Genomic DNA, 21,819 nt, shown 5'->3' with positions numbered 1-21,819 from the left:
CCCTGCCTTTCCCTGCAGTCATCTGAGGAAGAATATGTCCCCTTCTTTTCTTCCTACCCATGCTATAAAGGTCCAGTTTTTCCACTTAGGCTCCATAAAGGCCCAACTTTTATCTTAATCTGTCTGTAAAACCATTCTCAGCCTCCCAGGCCATGATGAAGAGCATTCATGCATATCTCCTGTGTGTAACTGAGTTTTTGCATATGCATCTTTTCCTTCATCTTCCAGAACACTAAAACTTGATTGCATTCGCTTCGTGCTAGGGCCTGATAATTTGTGATGTAAGTGGCAACATGATACATTGAAAAGAACAGCCCTGAGTAGGACAGCCCAGAGGCAGCTCTGGGCCCCACCCACCACTTTCAGGCTATGTTATTTCGGACATTGAACTTAACCTTTCTGCAGCTCTCTGTCTTCATCTGTAAATGAACTGTGTGAGGACAGAATGACATGAAGCCTGTGGCCCTACTTAGCATAATCCCTTGGCATAGAGGGGGTTAGTCTATAAAAGTTAGTCTACTACTCCTTCTATCTCCTTGGCACAGTGCTTCCTTAATAGTAGATGCTCAAGAAAGATTCAGTAAATGATTTTTCTGGAAAAAGAGCTTAGTAGACATAGTTACTATACTTTGTCCAAGCTGTGTCATGTCAATTATAGCAGGAAGATACAGTCCCTTCTAACTTCAATAGAATGTCATGGCAGGAAATTCTTACCACTTGAGCAAAAGGGCACCAGGGGAGCAGAACAGAGTTCAATAAAACTGAAAAGGCCTCAGTCTCAGTATTGGCTTTACCAGAGTCAACCTGAGGCTTACAGCTGTGTTTCCTGTTTGCAATTATAAAAGTGAGAACTGTGTTAACTAACTTCCAGTTCAATCCCCAGCTTGCCACTTGGGATCTGGAAGCTAGCTGATTCTTTGACCTAAGGCACTCTGCTATGTAGAGTTGCCAGTTATAATTATATGTTCAGGTGTCAATTAGCAAAACAGCCCATTATTTGGCAGTTTGAAGTAATGAGATGGATCTTGCCCTAATCTTTCAATTCGACAAGCATTTGATAAGTGCTTTATACATTAAACTCTATATTGTGCACACCTAGTAAAAATTACAGGAAGAGCTGGAGGTCAGAAATTTAAATATGCATTCCTTTGTGAACTCATGAATTTTCACATAGAATCTTAAGCGATAAAGAAAAATGTAGAATATTTTCCATTTAAGAAAGTTTTTTTTTATTTCATACATACCCTTTGTATTCAAGTGATAGGAATTTCAAAGACCTGGTGGAACAGATATCCATTTAGTGGAAAGTTGTTCCTGAAAAATTATTGTAGTGGACTCTGCTTGACTCTGGGGAAACCTTGGTCTGTGAAACAGACCTCTTTTTCCAAAGGATGCTAGTTGCCTGTGATATTTGACTATATCAGAACTTTCCATGCATGTTTTTCTCAGTGCCACATCCAGCTTTATGCATAGATTGTCTTCATTAAATTCCTCAGTTGCATTCTCTTTTTGTAGTTTATCATTATGGCTTACCAAAAGCATGTCATTTTATGACATTTCCTCTACTCCTTGAGCTGTGATTATTTCCAATGAGTAAAAAGTTTCTGCAAAACAAAGAAAGAAGATGTAAGACTTTGCTTAGGTTGTTGAGAGCATAGTAGCATGTAGCATGGTACAGCAGAAGACTCAGTCCTGCATGGACTTACCTTCTCAAACTCTCTGTTTCACACTTGACCTCTTTTTCTATTCATCCAATTAGAGTGCATATTGTTTTTTTGTAAGCTTTATCATTCTTTTTTGTCACTCTCTTCCTGAATTTACTTCACGCTATGGTGAATTATTAGATCAAACATCCAGATTGTTATCCATCCACATATCTGAAAATGGGTGTATTTGGGTAACCACATCCCTGAGGCTCCTGAGAGATGGTCTGGTATTTTTAGGAATTTAGTGAGCTGATTAATAAACACCATTAATAAAAATTAAATTAATAAAAAAATAAACCATTAAAGTATATTTCATAATATTAAAAGCAAATTTAATAAATACTCAAATTCATCAGTTCTTGATTATTTTACTATTATTCTTGCCCTTGAGTTCTTTTCCATCCAGCATGGCAACACTGTATCACTATGTATGTTGCTGTGCATCTCTTCCCAGCTCTGAGTTCGGGGAAACCACATTTACTGTTTAAAATTGGCCATGGTGGAACTATTTACATTACTAAACCCAGAAAATTAGGACTCCTCCATCCTCCTGGAGAACCAGTCATGGCTCCTTCTCCTGCCACTACCAGTTGCCAATGACCTTGAGCCATCACAGTTTCCATTTATCTTCAGGATGGCCAAACTTCCCACCAGGGTGGTCACACCTGCCTTACATTTCTTTGCCCCACAGCCCTTGTGAACTTCAGGCCCAGGTCTCTGCTCTGAATTCATGACCGCTCCTCCATTGCTCCTCCTCCTCCCTGTTCATCCCTAATGAACCAGCCATTCATTTCTCTTTTCCTCCATTTCTACCTGCAATTCCCTTCACCTTCCTCCTCCTTCATATTCTGTGTGGTTTTTTCCTTTCTGCTCCTTCATATTCTTTCTCTACCAGTGATTAAGAGCAGGGGCTCTAAAACTGATCTGACTGAATGACTCTGAATCTGAATCCATCATTAACTAGTTGTGTCACTTTTTCTGCCTTGGGTTGATTATGTGTGAATTGGAGATAATAATAGTATTTACCTCACAGTTTTTATGGGGCTTAAATGAGTTGATGATTTCATGACCACCTAGAACAATGCCTGGCATATAGTAAGCAACATGTACATGTTTATTTATTAAAATAAACATTTGCATTTTGTTACTGTTATGGTTTGCGTATGAGATGTCCCCCAAAACACATTCCTGTGTTAATGTAGGAATGTGGGAAGCGACTGAAGTGTGAGAGCTGTAACCTCATCAGTCCATCTGGTTTGAATGAACTGGGTGGAGTGGTAACCGTAGGGAGGTGGAGCGTGGCTAGGGGAGGTTGGTCATGGGGGGACACTTTCCCTGGAGGAATGCATCTTCCCTGGGGCCCCTTCCTCACACCCTACCCCCACCACCCAGTTCCTCTTCCTTGCTGTCATCAGGGAGCTGCTTCCCTCTGCTGTGCCTCTGTAATGTGTTGCCTCACCTTGGCCCAGAGCAATGGAGTTAACCATCTGTGGACTAACACCTCAGAAACCATAAGCCCCAAATAAATTTTTCCTCCTCTCGGTTGTTCTTGTTGGGTGTTTTGGTCACTGCTACAAAAAAAGCTTACAAAAAACAGTTACCTAGTACTTTCCTGTAGGCTTATTACGTGCTAGGGTTCAAGATCAAGAGTATAGTAGTAGAGGAACACATGAAAACGAGAGGCCAACCGGCCTGGGGATGATAAAATAATAGCTCTAGGAAACTAGGAAAAAGATGAGTGAAATAAATCAGAGGAAGGGTGCCCATCAGGAAGGGAGATAAGAAATAAACATAGTTATATTTCAGAACAACCTGCAAAAATTACAAAATATACAATACAGACTTTTAATATTTTCTTTCAAACAAGAATACCAGGAAAATAAAGGAACATTTTTCTAACTGCATAGAAAATTTCCATTTTGATTTTAGCAATTAAATCAATTTCAGTCTTCATTCAAGACAGAAATTTGGTTGTCACATATTTAAGGTACTTAAGCTAAATCAAACACGTATTGAACAAGAGCCATGGAGACAGAGAGAGAGGGAAGAGTGTCCACATCTATAAAAAACGCAGGCCCAGGAGCCAGAGTATTCGTTTGTCTGACCATCTGGAAATCTCTAGTGATCTAGGCACTTAATTTTACCCTCATTTTTAGAACAAAAGGGAAACAATAAAAGAAGAAAATGGGCAGCAGGGACATTCTACTTTTCATTTTAAAAAAGATCTTAGTGATAAAAGGAGCAGAGAGTTTAAAAGAAAAAAATGAAAAACCATTAAAATGATTTGAATGCTCTGTCTATATTTTGTAGTGGGCTCTATTGTTTTCTGTTACATGGGAACTGTGGTAATTTTATGAATCATTAGAGTTTTCTTTCCAAATTATATCTGCATGTTCTTAAAGTGCCTCCTAAGTTACCCACAGTAAGAGGCTGTTGAACAATTTCATTTAATGCTTTTGAATTTTGTGCTAATTTTGTATTTTAAAAAATTTATACTTAACAACCCAGAGATAAAATCTTGACAGCTGAGTCTTTGTATATTTTATTTCTCCTACTCTGTAAATCATAGGAGCTTGTCTCCATTCTCATCTATAGTGACTATATGAAGCCCTAGTTTGGTATAATGATGGCTTCCCACTTAAAACCAAGCACTCTCCCATGCTATTCAAAGTTGAAAACAATCACAATATGTGAACTTTGTCCTTGGGCCTGTGTCTCAGTAGGCACAGTGATCTGCAAAACATGAACTTTGTTACTAACACCTCCCTCCTACAGCAACGGCCTCCAAAGGCTAGTCTGCCAATCTAGGCCACCAGCCCAGCATGTGATCCCCAAATAGCTGGTAGCATATGCATGTGCATGTGAGGTGTGTGCTGTGTGAAGATTTCACATTTACTTTCTTCGGGGGACTGCCTTTGTTTTTCTGATATTACATGTCTCCTTTTTTATGTTAAAACATTCACAATTTTATGAAAACAGTGATACTATAGTGATCTGTCTTGTTTTGTTTCAAGCATCTTAGTAAAATAAAAGGTCAGATCTGTGCTGGTCTCCTTTTCCTTCTGGTTGGTGAAATCCTAAAGTCTGAAAGTAATTATCGATTCAAAGTATTGGCTGTATCCTAACCAAGGGCGTAGGTGTTTCCTGCGTGAAGAGATTGTCTTAGAAGGAAATACATCAAAGCTTCAATATTCCGATTTTTAACTACTATCTATTCTTGTACTTGGGAGAAAAGCTGCCTCCCTGGGCAGCATGTGGGTGGTTCTATTACTGGTCTTTCACACTAACTTTGGCAGGATGCCTTGGAGTTTAGTTCATCAGAATGCATTATAAGGATTTCCAATCTCATCTTGGCCTATCTCCTCATAAATAATGTGCCTCAATAAGTAAAATCAAGGAAAGAAAACTAAACTATGGATGACTCATATCTTGGAAAGATGAGCTAAAACCCAAATTCACTTTATGGTGGGCAGGCTAGAGATGTCACCATGGTTCAGGAAGATTATCTCGCCCCTTGCCAACATTGAGGGAGACTACCTTCTACGTTAAGTGTTGAAATGATGTTCAGAGCCCAGTTCTCCTGTTGGCTAGTTATTTGATCTTGTGCCTGCAGTGCATTCTGTTTTGCTCAGCATGGAAAGAACATATAGAGCAGTTAACTTTATTCCTGGAATGAGCTAGAATGCTGGGTTTACAACTGCCAGTTTTTTAAAAAACAAGAACTGCTTTTTAAAAGTCATTAGTTCTCCAATGTTGTCCTCACTCCCAGTATGAGGCATATCTGAATCGTATCTCTACCCTTGAACAAATTCTCCCTTGCATGTGCGTTCTTGCACGCTTGCGCACGCACTCTCTCCCCCAAACACTTCCATATGTTCTGTTTTACTAGAAGCCAAGCTCCCTGCTCATTCTCCTCCTCAGAGGACTCCAGATCTCACCTCTGAGGTGCATGAGTAACTGAGGCTGAAACAATTTGTAGGGAAACTTGTCAGCATAATTGATTATTATATGGTGTGAGCCACCAAAGACAGGGGAGCCAGCACAGAGCGGAACAAATGCGTATGTAGTGTGTATCTCCCACTGGGTCCAACTGGACTTCCTCCTCTGACATGTTGATTTATACTATTTGTAACTCTTCCCTAATGAATCCTGCCCCACTGTGGGTCATGGGAGCCTCCTGGTGAATAACCTGCTTCCATGAGCAAAAAGAATAGCAAAGGTTCTGCTCTGTGAATTTTTGCATTTGTTTGTTGGCTCTAAAGGGAGTGGCTGAGGACTTGTAATCTCTGAAAGGACAAAATAATCACATAAAAGGCTTGAATAATATTGCCACATCAAGAAAGGCGCTTCTGTACTACAGGTGCTTTGTGACATGACAGAAATTTGTCGAGGAGCATGATAATTTTAGAATGTAAAGAAGTAACAGCATTTCCAATCACCTTTGGTGGCAGCTTGATGTTCTGATGTTCTTTGAAAACCTCTTTCTAAGTGTTATGCTTGTTCCTGGAAGCTGCTTTAAGTGTTAGACTTGCTATAAAATAGGAAGATAATGACTGCTCTACTTTCTCACAAGCTGTTAGGATACTAAGTGAGATTTTTGCAAAGTACTCTGAGTTCCTGGGAACAGGAAGGAGAGCATTACAAAATGCTATGGCAGTGTCGTTAGCCGGTCGAAGGCACAATCTCAGAAACAAGTTTTAAGTCAGGTCGGATTACTAGTCTGAGCCTGCACAGCTGTCCTACGTCTTCTGGTCTGTCCTGTGGTCTTCGGTATCCTGAAATGAGGCCAGGGTTTCAGGAAAGCAAAAAGAAAGAGTTGCCCATGCTGCCCAGGGGTAGACCAAGGGCTGCTGACACTGGAGTGGCCTCCGCCTCCAGAAGCCTGGTGGAACAGAACAGCCTGCTGGTCCACCAGAAGGCCTGTTTCCTGTTCTGACTCTGTCCTCTCCACTTGCTGAGTTCCTTCACATCTTCCTTTCACTGACCATCTCAGGTGACCATCTCTTTTCCTTTGCATACACTCCCTTCGTAACTGTCCACAAACCTGATTTTGGTCTAACCAAACCCACCACTGTAACTGTTGTCTTGTGGTTGCAATAACCTTCCTCCATCAGTCCCCTTTCATCTTGACCTTGCTACACCAGACACCAGGAACTACCTGGATAGATAGAACTCCTCACTTACTGTGTTTGTGTATTTTCTAGAAGCAACAAAAATACTGACTAGGAAATGGACTCTGGGATCAGGCTGCTTAAGTTCAGATTCTGTCTGTAACTACTACTTTCTAGTTGTGTGACCTTGGACAATTCCTTTACCTCTTGGTACTTTGGTTTTCTCAACTGTAAAACAGAGCTAACAATAGTATCTACTTTATAGAAGTTTAAATAAGATTTATAGTGAGTTGAATAAGATAATGCATATAAGGTACTTGGACCTATTATGGCCCATTTCATTACAATCTCCTGTTTTGTTTATTTATCCAAACTAAAAACACCAGGAGGCAGGAAGTTGTGTGTGTGTGTGTGTGTGTGTGTGTGTGTGTGTGTGTAAACTGTCGTATTGCTATATACTCAGAGCAAAGTATAGCGTGGCTGGCACATAATGGATGACATCCCATTAAAACATTGAATGGATTGATGGATGAATAGTAGGTATGCAGCTCTTTTTAACATACATATTTCTATTATAATGTAAACATTATTTGTATTTATATCCAAAACATGAGAAAGGAAACCTTGGTTCTTGGAAATCTTACTTTGTTCAATCAAGGCCAGTAGGAGTTGGAATATGGTTATTTTAAAATATCTATCTATTCTTTCTAACCTCATTTACATTTGATCCTTTTAATTCCTTTTTACTTTTATACTGCTTCTTGTTATTAAGTTTCTTCTTTTAAATAAATTGCCTTTTTAAGAAAACTTGTATTGGTTTTGTTAAGGAAAAGAATGAAGGGAATTTTTTAAAATGTGTATACCTAGCCTTTAACACATGGAATAATTTTGGGCTCTTTGAGCAGAAAGAAAATGTTTAGAAATATACAACAGGGAAGTAAAATTCCCAGGAACACTGTTAGATGGAGTAAGTCCTCCCAGTTTCTTCTTTCTTCCCCGGGATTTCGTGAGTGGTTGGTTTTGTTATTTAAACGTCAGATGCCCTTACACACTATCCCTTTTCCTTGAAACTGCTTCCTTTTTTTTTTTTTTTTTTTTTTTTTAAGGTAAAACTGCTGATGCAGTACGTATTTTATTACACTGATATTTTAATGAAGAATTTCATTTCCAAGTATGAAATATTTCAGGGAGTATGTAAAGACTATAAGCTGATAACAGTAGCCAAGGTTATCTATTTTTTCCCACTTATGAAGGCTTACATACATACTTAGGAACCTTGAAATTGTCGCTTTAAGAAAAAAAATTGAAATGTCTTTTAGTGAGTTTTGTCTACTTGACAGAAGACTCAAGATTAATTCATAGGCAGCCAATAATACACTCCTTGCGTGTAGTTATTCAGGAAAAGAAAAATATGTCAATTTATAAGAATAATGAAATGTTATTTTTTATTATCTTGAAAACACTTAAAAATGCCATTCATTTTCCTTCTGTAAACTGACTTCTCACTTGTATCATGAAGGTCAAAGTCAAGGCTCAGATAGTCATAGTTTCAAATATGACCTGTGCTGTGTTGGGCCTATACCCTGTGCACTTCCTGTGTTTTTCCTACTATCTCCGCTGAGTAGTATAATACCTCTACCCACTCCCCTAAAGAAGAAAGTGGGAGCACTGCCTTCTCAATCTACACCTTTTGTTATGTTGTCTCAGAAACAGCAAGAGATGCTCTGTCTTCTCCATCACAGACATTGGTTCCAACATATAAGACAGCAAATAAAGCAGATTTACGTGATGGCTGTATCTGTATTTCTACACTTGCAAACAATCAACTCCAGAACTGCTAAAAGGCCCTCAGAAATTAGGAATAGTATTTTCAGTATGAAAGAATTTTAAAACAACCAGTTCCAAATAGCCCCTGCGCCTACTGTTAATTCCAGCAAGAAGCGTGCAGAGAGGTAGAAAGAAAGGCACACTTCCCCAAGTTGAGGACCTCTGCGTAGCGCTAGAGATCATATGCCAGCCAGGCCAATCAGAGGTTCTAATTGATGCCATCTCCTCTGCCCAATATTAAATGTCATATGCTGGGAAAATAATCTGATGTTAGATGTAAACATAACACTTTTGACTGGAAGAAAGGCAGGTAGGGTTTAACAACCCTTCACAGAAGGTTCAAGAGTAAAAGACAGCATTAAGTCTCTTCGTCTTCCTTTTCCAAGAAATCAATGTCCCATTGTCAACAGAAATCAATAAATACTCCATCAATTCCCTCCTGTGTTTTTATAAATTTATCATCCCCAAATTTAGTTAACTGGGCTTGGAGTGTCAGATTACTACTGACAAGGAATGCCCCCCACCCCAACACTGCTGGTGAACATCTGGAAAAGAAAGTCCAGGTTAGGAAAGGTTATCTAGTTATCCAGTGATACTTCATTAGTAGCCTGAACATCCCCCTTGTGTTAGGAATAAGGGTGTGTGAGATATGAGTCAGGGAACTAAGAGGTACACACATTGTTGATCCAAAAGAGAATTTCCATAGGAGGTTTCTTCAGTATAAGAACTAGATGTAGTCACTTTAGACCAGAACCTGTTATAATTCTCTTTTACGAGATCCCACTGAGAAGAGCAATGAGGTGGTCAGTAGATGCTATAATGTATCTGTTACACAAATATGACTCCTGTCCAATAATTTACTGGCTGTTGTCTCCTCTCAACATTTAGCTCTCCAATTGTGGATAGCCAAAGAAGAATCTTCTTTAGATTGGTTTATTATCCAATCTAGTTGATCAAGCCAATGTCATAAAGTGCCAATATGTTCAAGGACCTCTTCAGTTATAGATTTAGGACTGATTTCACATGGATTTCAGGAAAGAAGCCATAGATGGCAATATGAATGAAGTCCTGCAGCATAGTGCTTCGAAACCTTTCTGGTAAATCTCTCTTAAAACCGAAACCATCAAGAACAACCCAATGTGTAACTGCGGCATCCATTCATGACACTATTGTTCATATCTTTGACTGAGTTCCTCATGGAGTTATTTAAGTTCTCAGAAAAGGAGGGAGAAACCTTACTGAATAGATGATGTGAAGTTTGCAGATCCAGTTTAGCTCTCTCTCATTCTGCAGTGTTCTATCAGGGGGAAAACTGTTGAACTGCTGTGAGTTTCAAAATATTCTGCTAAGTTGATTGTTTTATCCCTTTTCGTTTTTTTTAAAGGTGTTTCTTTTCAGACAAAAGCTGGAACTCTATTCTGGGCTTGAATCTTTTGGCTCTGACTGCATTAGTCTCCTCTTCGTATTCTGAGCAAGCCCTTCATCATCCTCTAAATTGAAAGCAGAATATTCACTTTCACTGTCAGAATGAGACCTTGGAACTATTAATCTTTTTCTTAGACTACAGGTGGTGTTGACAGAAATTCACTTTTGTCATTGTTCTTCAGCTGAACTTTGAAGCAGAATGTCCTTTGCTACTTTGAGGAATGTTTATCATAATTTCAGGATCATTCTTCAAACTGAATTGAGCACTATTTCTTGGTGTGTTTGCTGGTTCTGAAGTCAATATAGCCATCTTCTCAGAATGTTTTCTACTCTATAAAGAAAAAATTATTCCCATCATTTGTAGCAGAACCATTTTTTTAAGAATTAGTACCAGAGGCTCCAGGGCACAGTGCCGGCATCAGCTGAGCTCCAATGAAGATCCCCTTAGCTGCATTGCATGGTGTCATGGTGGGAGCATGAGACCAAGGTAGAGAGACCACATGGTGAGACAGGAAGCCTAAGCCTTCTTCCTTAGCCTTCACCAAGGTTATTCTCACCTCCCCTTCCCCTCCTCCTCTTCCTTTTCTTCCTCCTCCTTCTTTTTGTCTGTGGCTTTGTTCTTTATTCTCTGTTAAAGCCTCTTTACCTCATGTCACCATTGTCCAAGCTGTTCTAGTCTCCCTCCAGGGCCTTAGTCACCTCCTTGCCCAATGTACCTGCCAAGTTGATCTACTTTTCTCCACGAAAGGGCACAGTAGAGGCTAGTAAAGATGACATTGACCTGGAAATCAAAAGGCCTGAGTTCTTATTTTTTCTTTTCCAATCTAATTTCCCCTCTCCCTCCCCGCACCCCGTCTCTGTTTTTGAGTTTTCTGTTCATCAGTGGTTTTTAGCAATTCGGTTGTAATATGCCTTGCTAGTGTTTTGGTTATCTTCTGCTTGAGGTTCATTGAACTTCGGGGATCTGTGAGCTTATATTTTTCATCAGTTTTGGAAAGTTTGCAGCCATTCTGTCTCCTTTCCTTCTCTTTGTTCCCTGCCTCCTTTGGGAACTAAAGTTGCATGTGACTTAGGTTGCTTGACATTGTCCCACAGTTCACTGACTATTCTATTTTTTCATCCTTTTTTCTCTCTGTTTTATTTTTTAATAGTTTCTATTGCTAAGTTTTTCATTTCTCTTCTTATCATGTTTATATATATATATATATATTTTACATTTTGAAGCATAGGATCTCATTTATCACAGCCATTTCAACCTTCTGTCCACTAATTTATTATTTGTATCACTTCTGGATCTCTTTCTCTTGATTAATTTTCTTTCTCCTTGGGTATTTTCCCATATTCTTCAATGCCAGGTAAATTTTGATTGATGCAGAACATCTTTTTTTTTTACATTGTTAAATGCTAAATTTTATTATAGTCCTTTGAATATTGTTGAACTCTGGGGATACGTGTAAATTATTTGGAATTATTTTGATAATGTCATGCTTCTAGGCTTTGTCAGATTATTCCAGGGCAGTCTTCAGTCTGAGACCAATTTGACCCCACTACTGACACATTACCTTTCTGAGGATTTTGCCCACACCTTATCTGTTAGGAGTTTCTTCAACCCTGGCTGGTGGGAACTTGAACCACTCCAAATCTGGGTGAACTCTGGGGACTCTTCTCCCTGCTGCTTTCAAATGCTTCTCTAACCTTAGTGGTTTCCTCTACACAGACCAACACTCAGCTGAAGGTTTAGAGGACCCTTCTGAAGATCTGTAAGGATCACCTGCCCTCTTGGTGCGTGCTCCCATGTCTCTCTCTCTCATTCTCTCTCCCTCTTTCTCTCCTCCCTTCCACTTCTCCACATCACCTCTCCCTATATTTATGCAGATACCTCTTCTCCAGTGTTTTTCCTTACAAAACTCTAGCTGCCTATTCTTCTAAAACCTCAAATTCTGTCTCCTTGCCTTACCAAGTCTTCCAGATTCTGTTTTGGTCCCTCTGTAAGAGCAATGCTGAGACTGATGCCTGGATGAGAGTTATGACCCTCTGACCTCTACTCCATTGTGTGATTTTCTTTAACCTTAAAGCAATGCACATGGTGTAACTGTGGTACAAGGAATGTTCATTTCCCTCTCAAGTTTCTTGTTTTGTTTTAGTACCAATGGCTAGCTTTTGCCTAAATCAATTGTTTTATTAGGGGTTACAAAATTATTTTCTAATTCAGTTACTTCTCCATTTATTAACTGGCATTCTTAAAGAAAATAGACTTTTCCCTATTTGGTAATACAAAAATACAATTCCTACTGAAAAGACAGAGCAAATACACAATGCTTTCTCTTTACCAGTTTTCAAAGGGAGAATTTGATTTAATTGTCATCCCAAATTGTGACAAATGTCTTTTTCTGATTTTCTTTCTTCTTTGGTTTTCCATGTGTTTTTCAGTAAACATAACTAATTCAATTATTTGTTTCTTTTTGATGCTTTTACTATCTGCTTTGGCTGGAGGGAATTTAGAGACCCGGACTTTATCTTTTGAAGTATCATAAACTATCTACGCATGTTGCCAGGCCCTTTAAGATTTGTATTTGTTATGACTCTTTTTTCAACTAGGGAATCTGACTGGGTAACAGGGGTTGCTTTCAGCTCTAGAATTAGGATTTCAAGCTTCACTATCTCATGCAGTGCTCTGCTGCTCTCCAGATGCCGGAGACCCTCTGCTTGCCTATCATTCTTGCCTTCGCAAGCTGGTTCCTCTTCTCCAGCCAGCCCTCCCTCTCCTGATTTCTCAGTAGGAATCCCTTCCTCCAGTCTCATTTCTCTCCTGTTTGCTACACAAGACCAGCTCATCCCTTGTCCCCGCCTTTTCCTGCCCCTTTCTCTTGCTTAAAATACCTTGCCTCGGCTCTCCCAGCATCCAAACCTCACCCATCCTCCAAATCCCAGACCACCTCCCCTACCTTTTTGCTTCCTTTCCCGAAGTTGTCTTTTTACACATATTTTCATCTTCTATTGGAATATCATTTTTTTTCTATTCTGAATGATGTTAGTGTAACTAGACTAGCATCACCCCCAGAAAGAAGAGACCATATTTTTTACCAAGATTATTGACACAAAAGAAGTGCTGTAGCTACTAACGTTATATAATCTATACCTTTCCTAGCATGTAGTGCTTTCTGCTTTGCTGAATAGCAACTTTAAGATGCTCGTGCAAGAGGGGGGTGGGGTTTAGGATATATCCTACTAGTGCCTATGCTCATTGACCTCTTTCCACTCTCTGGATTCCATTATATATTGAGAGGAATTGGTAACTTGGCCATAGCACTACACTGATATGAATATAAGTCAACAGATATTTCTTATTACCTAATATTATCCAGAGAAAGGAAGTTGCCCCGGGAACTCACAGTCTAATTGAGCATACTGTCGTTGACTTCCTTCCCCTTTCCTGCTATTTTGTTTTGCTTTGTTTTGAATATGAAATCACAAATCCCAAATAAACTCAGAGCCAGCTTTGCTTGTAAGATATGTTAGACACAGATTTTATTCAACCGTGATTATCTACCCAAAATGCTTAAAAATACGTTATCCATAATCATATATATTTCCAAGTTTTAGCTGACAAATAAACTTTATAATCACTTTTATGAATTCTAGGACTGGGGATATAGCTCAGTGGTAGAGTATTTGCTGGTATGAATGAGACCCTGGGCTCAATCCCCAGTACCACCAAAAGAGAAAAAAAAAAACATGGATTCTAAAGGGATATATTTTTTTCTGATTATCCAAAATTCAACTTCATATATTCTTTATTTAAGCCTATTTGTAAATTCTGCCTACTTTTGAACCTGACAAAAGAGCTTTGGAATATTTTTCCTTGACTACTATTTAAGTATGTTCATCTTTTTTGAGCAGTGGAACTTTAGTTTACCTTGCAGCTTTTGAAGTGGGTCACCTAGTGACTAGGGTCATCAGATTAATTTGTCATATTTTCTTGCCGGAAAAGAGGAATATTCAAAATGTTCAGTTCAATATACATAAATGCATGTATGATAAAAGGACTTCCATTATTTGGCTTCTGATGACCTCTCAGCCTGACCTCCAAATCGATATTTCTTTCTCTTTCTACACACACAGACACAGACACACACACCCAGCCTTCAACTCAGCCACAGAGAACAACTTGCCATTCTCTGGGTCCCCTGCTATCTCATGTTCAGCTGTTGCGTCAGCCTGAAGTACTTTTCTTTCGTCCTGTTCAGCCTGCAAATTGCTATTTATAGTTTAGACCTCAGTTCAGTTGTGAATTTTTCCTTCTCACCACTTTCTCTAGCCTTCCACAACAGCCCCATGAACTCTTTCATCTGTGCCTCTCCTGTATAACACACATTTCCCATCATAGCATATTGATATCTCATTGCTTATTTGTGAACCCATTTCATCTAAGATTGTTGGAAGGCTTTGTGTTGTTTGGCTTTGTGTCTCCTGAAGTTTGCCTGATATTTGGCACAGAGACCATATTTATTTAATAAATAGTTTTTTTCTTAATCAATTAGTTAGTTTTCCTTCTGATCCTCTTTAGACAGTTCTCAGCTGGTGGTCAATAGGAGCATGGCCAACAATATTGCAGCATAGTCACATTTTAAAAATATTCCATAAGTAAAAACCATTATGATAGAATACATGCAGATGGAGTTCTTAAAAGTTTCTGAAGGAATACCTGTTTGTTTGTACAGTAGTTAGAGATGAATTGTTTTAAATCGAGGTTTAACGTGCCCCTCCTGCAGTCACCAGCCAGATGCCCTTCCTAGTCAGTCTCCCCTGGCTCCAGAACAGTAGCTCTGTTCTGACCTCTGTCACCATAAACTCCCTTTGCCTTATGAGCTTCACATAAATGGAATCCAGCAGTGTACATACTCTTCGGTGATCACTGGCTGTTTCAACATTATGTCTGTGATGTTTATCCATGAGAATTCTTGTGTGCACCACTAGTGTGTTATTTTGCATTGTTCTGTAGTCTCTAACTGTATGAATATTTCAGAATTTTACTTTTCAGTCTACTGTCAATGAACATTTGAGTTTTTCCGGTTTTTGACTTGGACCTGTGGTTTTCTTTGGGAACCAGACCACAGAGCATAGCTTTAGTGACTTGCTTTTTATCCTTTCTCCTCCTTCCGCTGACAGGTGACGCATTGATCTTTACATAGAATGTACTCAACCTTATTCATTTAATTAAGAAACATCTGTGGAGTGCCTTTTATGTGCCTGGTCCTATATGATTTTTCCCTCTCTTATGGAATCTTATGGAACAGTGGGGAGGTGATTAAAATTATACAAAATATTATAACAAAGAAGTTAAAGGAACAGCTGCCCAGTCAGTTTATTTCCATCACCTAGAAGGTTCTTTCCTTCCCCATCAGGACCTGCCCCTTTAAAGGGGAGCCACTGTTCTGACTTTACCAGAGATTTCTTTAGCCTGCTTTTAAACTACAATAATAACAAAATCCTACATTTGAACTACTTATGTCTGATCACTTTTAACTAAGCGTAAGGTCTGTGTGACTCATCCATGTCATTGTGTACATTTGTCCTTTTTCATTGCTCTGCCGTGTCCCACTGGATGAATGTACCACAATTTATTTGCCCACACCTACTGATAGACCTGAGACTTACTCTTCTTTTTGGCCATTATAAATAAGATTGTTATGAATGTCTGTGTTCTTGCCTTTTGATGAACAGGAGCACACATTTCAGTGGGAGATATAATTTTTTAAAAGATGATTTGGTGGAGTAGCAGGGGCAGTTCCTCAGACATCAATTTCTGGATGCACGGCCTTTTACCAGCCGGCTTAGTAAAGGAGCAGACCCATTCAGAACCCTGGAAACATCACACAGATCACAACATGGACCAAACAGCAGAAAGCCAATTTCCTTTGACCTCTGTCACTGTTGTTTTTGCAGGTGTTATTGTTTAGTAGCCGACTACTACTTCTTGCTGACAGTAACTGGCAGGACAGTATGGTTTGATGTGTTTTGCTAACACCCCAATAAACAACTGTTACTGTCATCATCAAGCATTTGTGAAACCCCTTTATTCCACCACTTCCTGTGTACCTGAGGTAGTGGATGGATTTCTATGACCGTGTTTTCTTTCCAGTTCTTCCTAAAGCAGTTTTCCAGAATCCTAGGTTCTTTCACACCTCTGAACCATCCCTGCACAGGATACATAGAGACAGCATTCTTCAAACCAAAGTTGTCTTGTTTGGGTTTTTTCCTAAGTGGTGCATTTATTTAGATATCTTTAAATCTTTAATTAGCATATTTTATTTATGTATAAATGTGTTATGTTATAGAAACAAGATAATCAGTTATGAAATTAAAAGTGTTTTTTGCAGAAATATCTAAGACCTTCAGCCACAATGTACTTTAAGTTCTTAGCACCTGGGAATTGAGAAGTGGTAATACGGTAGTAAGAAGGCTGTGGTCCACCTTACCCACTCAGGTTTTTGATCCTCTACTGAGCATTGTAATTGTATTCTTCGTCCATCTTTTCACCCTCTTCTGAATGTGCAGTGCATTAACTCATTTAATAAACACTTATTGAGCACCGGCAGTGTGTCAGATACCTAACTAGGTAGAGTCACTGGTCAAAAAGAATTCACAGTATAATGGAGGAGACAGCGAAGTGAACCAGTGGTTACCAGATCCCAGTTAGAGCTCAGGCTAAAATCATTTAGCCAGGGAGTTCTGGTAGCACAGATGACAGCCATTTACCTTAGAGCAAGTAACCCCTCCGGTGACTCTTCAAGGATGAAAACCATGAGGTAGGAAGACCATTCCAGGCACAGAGATCAGGAGGCACAAAGGGACAAAGGCAGGGGTTACCCTGGTGCAGGCAAGCTGTTGCTAGTAATGAAGAGCAGGGCTCCGCGGATCTGGAAAGACGACTAGGCAGGTAAGCAGGCCAGAGCTCCAGAGTCCTGGGTGTAGGACAGGGCGTGGACCCAGAGGTCCCAGACCCGACTTCTCCACTGCAACGAGCGTGTCAGGGATCTTTAGTGTCCTCAGCAGCGCAACCAGAAAAGAGACATTTCCAAATGGTGTTCTACAACATTGTTCCAGTAGATGTAGAAAGAGGGACTATGAGGAAAAAAAACAATTATTTCAATGCTTAGGAGAAGATTAAATACTATATTCACCTCTTTAAGATTCACAATGACAGCATATTAAAGGTTTCAGAGTCTTCCAGTAAAGGAACCACTTTAGTTTTCTTTAACTCACTATTTTTTCAAATAATTTGAGCATGGAATCAATTTTTAAGTCAAATTTCAAAATTTGGCCTACTTTGACAAACAATGGGCTATATCTTATCTCAACGGTCCAAACATCTTCATTCACTATTCTGTTTGTGTTGGTGGCACCAGGGATGGTACCTGCCCGGCAAGTGCTCCACCACTGAGCTGCTCCCCAGCCCTTTGTGATACCTCTTAAACGTACAGGACCAAAGAGCTGGTTCTTATATATTCACCTCTTCCTTCAGATTGCTGTGTATCCCTGTCACAAACTTTGGTTATTTTTCAGAGCAACTTTTATTTTTTTTACATCAGCTGTCCTGGGATTACCTCTCCCTGCCTTTTTGATGTCATGCCCAGACTATATGAACTGCTATAAGTTGGAAGAAATGTGAAGTGAGTTGTCACTGAACAAATATCAATCATTTGTAATGTGTTTAATAGAAATAATGAAAAAAGTTAGGATTTTACTTATTATAAAGCCCTTATATTCTGTGTCGCCAAATCTCAAAATTAATAATGAGTCATTTATAATACTAAAGAGATCAAATAAATAAAAACAAGATTAACCTTATTAGAAATTCAATATTTTTAACATTTATCTGTCAGAGTCACTGATTTGGAAATTGTTACAAATTCTTGAAAAATGGAAACTTTTTTTTCTGTAAAAAATCCCCATCATTTTGCAAACTGCAGTGTCATTTTCCTTGAAGAGAATGTAGTGATTGATTATCCAGAGTGCTACCATGACAAGGTAAACCAACCAAATAGCTGGAAAATTGCATGTAATCATACAGCATCGCCTAGGTGCTGTGCGGAGCACACCATTAGAGTTAAGTCATGCCGTTCTGATCATTCCCTGCTGGCACATCCTTCCCACCCCCAATCCCAGGCCTCCAGGGAATGGGCAGAGGTGTTTGCAGTCACCCCTTCCCCTGCAGGTGTCACCCAGATGCACTGCGGCACATCCAGGGCAAACCCACTTCACCCCAAGAGATTTCAAAATGCAAAGACATCTGTATCAAGTATCCCTCATCTATATGACATTCACAGAGACGTTCATTGACATTCTTTTATTAGTAGTATAATCCCGAAGGTCCTGAGAAGTTATAAACAGGTGGAAAAAGGGAATGATGGGGGCTGGACAAAAAGGAAAGGAGAATGCCGAACCCTCCCGAGAAATTGGTAATGGAGGCAGGAAGACCACGCACACACACACACGCACACACACACATGCTCACACGTGCGCACACACGCACACATGCACACACACACGCACACCTGTGGTGACTTGAGAACTGTTGCACTGTGATTCAGCCAGTGTCAGAATAATGTAATGATGGGCAAATTGAATACATGAGTCATGAGTGATCAGATTATCCTTGGTTATTAGAGTACTAAGTCGAATCATAAAAAAGGAAGGGGCTAGCCAAGCCACCCCAGACACGATTGTCAACTGTGTGATTGCGAATAGGACCAGGCGCTTTCTCCTAATAATCGGAGTAATCTCCCTGTGCTCATCTTCACCGTGATGTTTTAGATATTAAGCAGGCTCTGCTAGGTTGGCTGACTCCTCTCTCCTTTATTAATTGCTGTCCACTTGTTGTAGGATATCCTGTGTTCTGAATCAGGATGAGGATTTTAGATTCTTCTACACATGGGAACATGTAGCCAGGCAGAATCAATTCCTGTCACTCACACACAAATACAGAGGAATGGGATTATGGATCAGGGTGAAGCTGCAGTGCTTTAATCTTAAAATCAATACAGGAAAGGAAGTTGAACTTGTGGGGATTCTATAGAGACGGTAATTTGGTTTCCTATGAGGTTTGCTTTACAGAATATAACTGCTCCTTTCTTCTTTCCTTCTAATTATTTTACTGAGAATGGAAAGGGGAGGGGAAGGGAAAGAAGACAGAAACCTCCACAACCAAATCATCTTGAATAAGCATGCAAATGTAAGTCATAATTCAAGCTAATCCTCTTTGTGTTGAGAAAAGCTGTACACTTTTATCCATTCTTTATTTTCAAAAAAAAAAAATAGTCAAAACCCTGTACCCTATAGTCTGTATTTAAGCATAATAAAATGCCTTTGATTCTTTCATAGGTCACTGTCAGACTAGAAAAATGTTTTTAATGTTTACTTTTATGCTTAAGTCTACTGTTGCCTATGTGATTTTATATAAATAAATATTCCACACACTCGTTATTGACCAAAGGATTCCAGGCTGCTAAGCATGTGATTAATATTTACTCCCACGTAATTCTGCTCCTTTTGAAAGAGACATGAACTAATGGTTTTAACGACTCAGTCTTTTTCTTAATCAAAGATTTACAGCTTATTGAATATGCCTCTTTTCAGATATAACACTGATTTGTTGCACAGTACTATCTGTCTGGCTTTAAGATGGGCTTAGTATTTCTTCCCTTTGGATAGTTCTTTAATTCAGTTTTAAAATATGTCTGAGTCTGTTTGGCTCCTGTTCCTACAGCAGTGACAATGATATTGTTATAGTTTGGATTTGAAATGTCCCTGAGGCCCATGTGTTATGGTGCTATTGGGAGGTTGGAGAGAACCCCCAGCAGAGTGGGGTCTCCTGGGAGGTCTTCAGACCACTGGGGTCATGCCCTGAAGGAGGATGTGGACCCCAGCCCCTTCCTGCTCCTCCTCTTTGGCTTCTGGCTATTAGGTGAGCACTTCTGCTCTGCTCTACGCTTCTGCCATTTTGCCCTCGCTGTAGTTCCAAAACAACGAGGCCAGTCAGTCATGGACTGAAACTTTCAAACTCTGAGCCAAAATCAACTTTTCTCGGGCTGGGTTGTGGCTCAGTGGTAGAGCGCTGGCCTAGCACATGTGAGGCCCTGGGTTCGATCCTCAGTACCACATAAAGATAAACAAATCAAATCAAAGTATTTTGTCCATCTACAACTAAAATATATATTTAGAAAGAACAAAATAAACTTTTCTCTTTACAAGTTGATTATCTCAGTTATTGGTTACAATAATGGAAAGTTGACTAACACAATACTATACTATAATCATAAGGAAACGATTGAGTCGTGGGCAGAAGTCAGGACTCGCACTGAGGCAGAACTTGGAGCCCTTGCTTCCTTTGCTTCCTCTTTCTAAGTTCCTTTACACTGCTTTTGACTGGGTTGCCTTGAGGTGATGAGTAGGGGTGTTGAGAGGAGTGAATGAGCTAATGATGCCAAGTGCTTAGCATCGTACCCTGCACTTGTGAGAACCCCATGAATGTTCATGATAGTTATGGTGACTGTGAGTCTCGGGTGGGGTGACATATGCTATGTCTGTGAACACAGGCTACAAGCTTTAAGACAGCACAAATACTGTTGTTAATAGATTGATAGTTTTGAGACTTTAGAAATAAATCACGGAAGGCTTTTTCTTTGTGCTGCCTGTCATAGGGCCCTCCTCTCCAAGTACGGCACTTGCAGGCAGTAAATCAGCTCCCACTGAATATGCATTTTCTTTCTTAAAAACCAAAGAGATATCTTGTGGATGTCAAGAATTCCTTGAGGGGCTTCAGTTGTGGCTCAGTGGTGGAGCACTTGATTAGCACACATGAGGCCCTGGGTTTGATCCTCACCACCACATAAAAATAAACAAAATAATATTTTGTTTATAGTTGTCCATCTACAACTAAAAACGACTTTACAAAAAAAGAGAAGAAGAAGAAGAAGAAGAAGAATTCCTTGAAATCAGTTTGCAAATCCTTATCCTGTTGTCATTCTAGAGAAAATTCCTTCTCAGGTCTTTGGAAGACCAGCAGTATATAAGATACTTATTTTGTTGTTGATTCAAGTCCATATTTTAAATGTCACATCTTTCAGGAAAGTTCAAGTGTCTTAAATTGTTACATCCTTTCACTTGTCCTTCCTTGTCCTACACATTACCTGAGCACAGAAATCTCATGAGTTTCTGGGTCCTCTTTTTCTTCATTTCCAGAGCACTATCATTGTGGAGAAGACGGTGCAAGACCTCATGAACCTCATGCATGACTTGAGCGCATATTCGGATCAGTTCCTCAACATGGTGTGCGTGAAGCTCCAGGAGTACAAGGACACCTGTGCTGCAGCCTACAGGTAGAGCTTCTGCTAGGGGCTGAGCAAAGTCACCTTAGAACCTGCCATGGCTGCTTAGCGATTAGCCTAACTTCCACTGTTAAGGAAAAGGATCACTCCTGAATTTGTCAGGGGGCCTGACGAGAACGTGTTTCACAAAAATAGGCTCTTAGATTCTTACTTAGTCACACTGACTGAGGGAAGGGAAAGGACCAAGGGTCAGAGACACTTAAGACTACCCTGGAGTAGCCCAGCTGAGGTGTCAGCCTTCATCTTTGTGAGAGAGATTCTAGAATTATAAGATTTGCCATCCTCAAGGAAATTTCAGATCTAGTGGATGAAAAAATCCTATAAGTAGAGCAGTTTGAAACTCCTAATAATCTATGAAGT

At 39.7% G+C, this 21,819-nt stretch overlaps 1 protein-coding gene and 1 pseudogene across 1 annotated transcript in view; one reads left to right on the top strand and one right to left on the bottom strand.

Moving 5' to 3' along the window:
- The window catches only part of Exoc4 (exocyst complex component 4), a 778,625-nt gene that overhangs the window by 596,257 nt on the left and 160,549 nt on the right, over positions 1-21,819 (top strand). The window contains exon 12 of the mRNA XM_047560350.1: positions 21,314-21,450. Within this exon, the coding sequence (XP_047416306.1) occupies positions 21,314-21,450 (137 nt within the window). The remainder of the gene's footprint in view (positions 1-21,313; positions 21,451-21,819) is intronic.
- On the bottom strand, positions 9,003-10,443 carry LOC124990450 (origin recognition complex subunit 2-like; annotated as a pseudogene).

This window comes from Sciurus carolinensis, chromosome 8, assembly GCF_902686445.1.
Source record: "Sciurus carolinensis chromosome 8, mSciCar1.2, whole genome shotgun sequence".
Taxonomy (NCBI): Eukaryota; Metazoa; Chordata; class Mammalia; order Rodentia; family Sciuridae; genus Sciurus; species Sciurus carolinensis.
The sequence above is the reverse complement of the archived record's forward strand: the minus strand, read 5'-3'. Positions and strand labels throughout refer to the sequence as shown.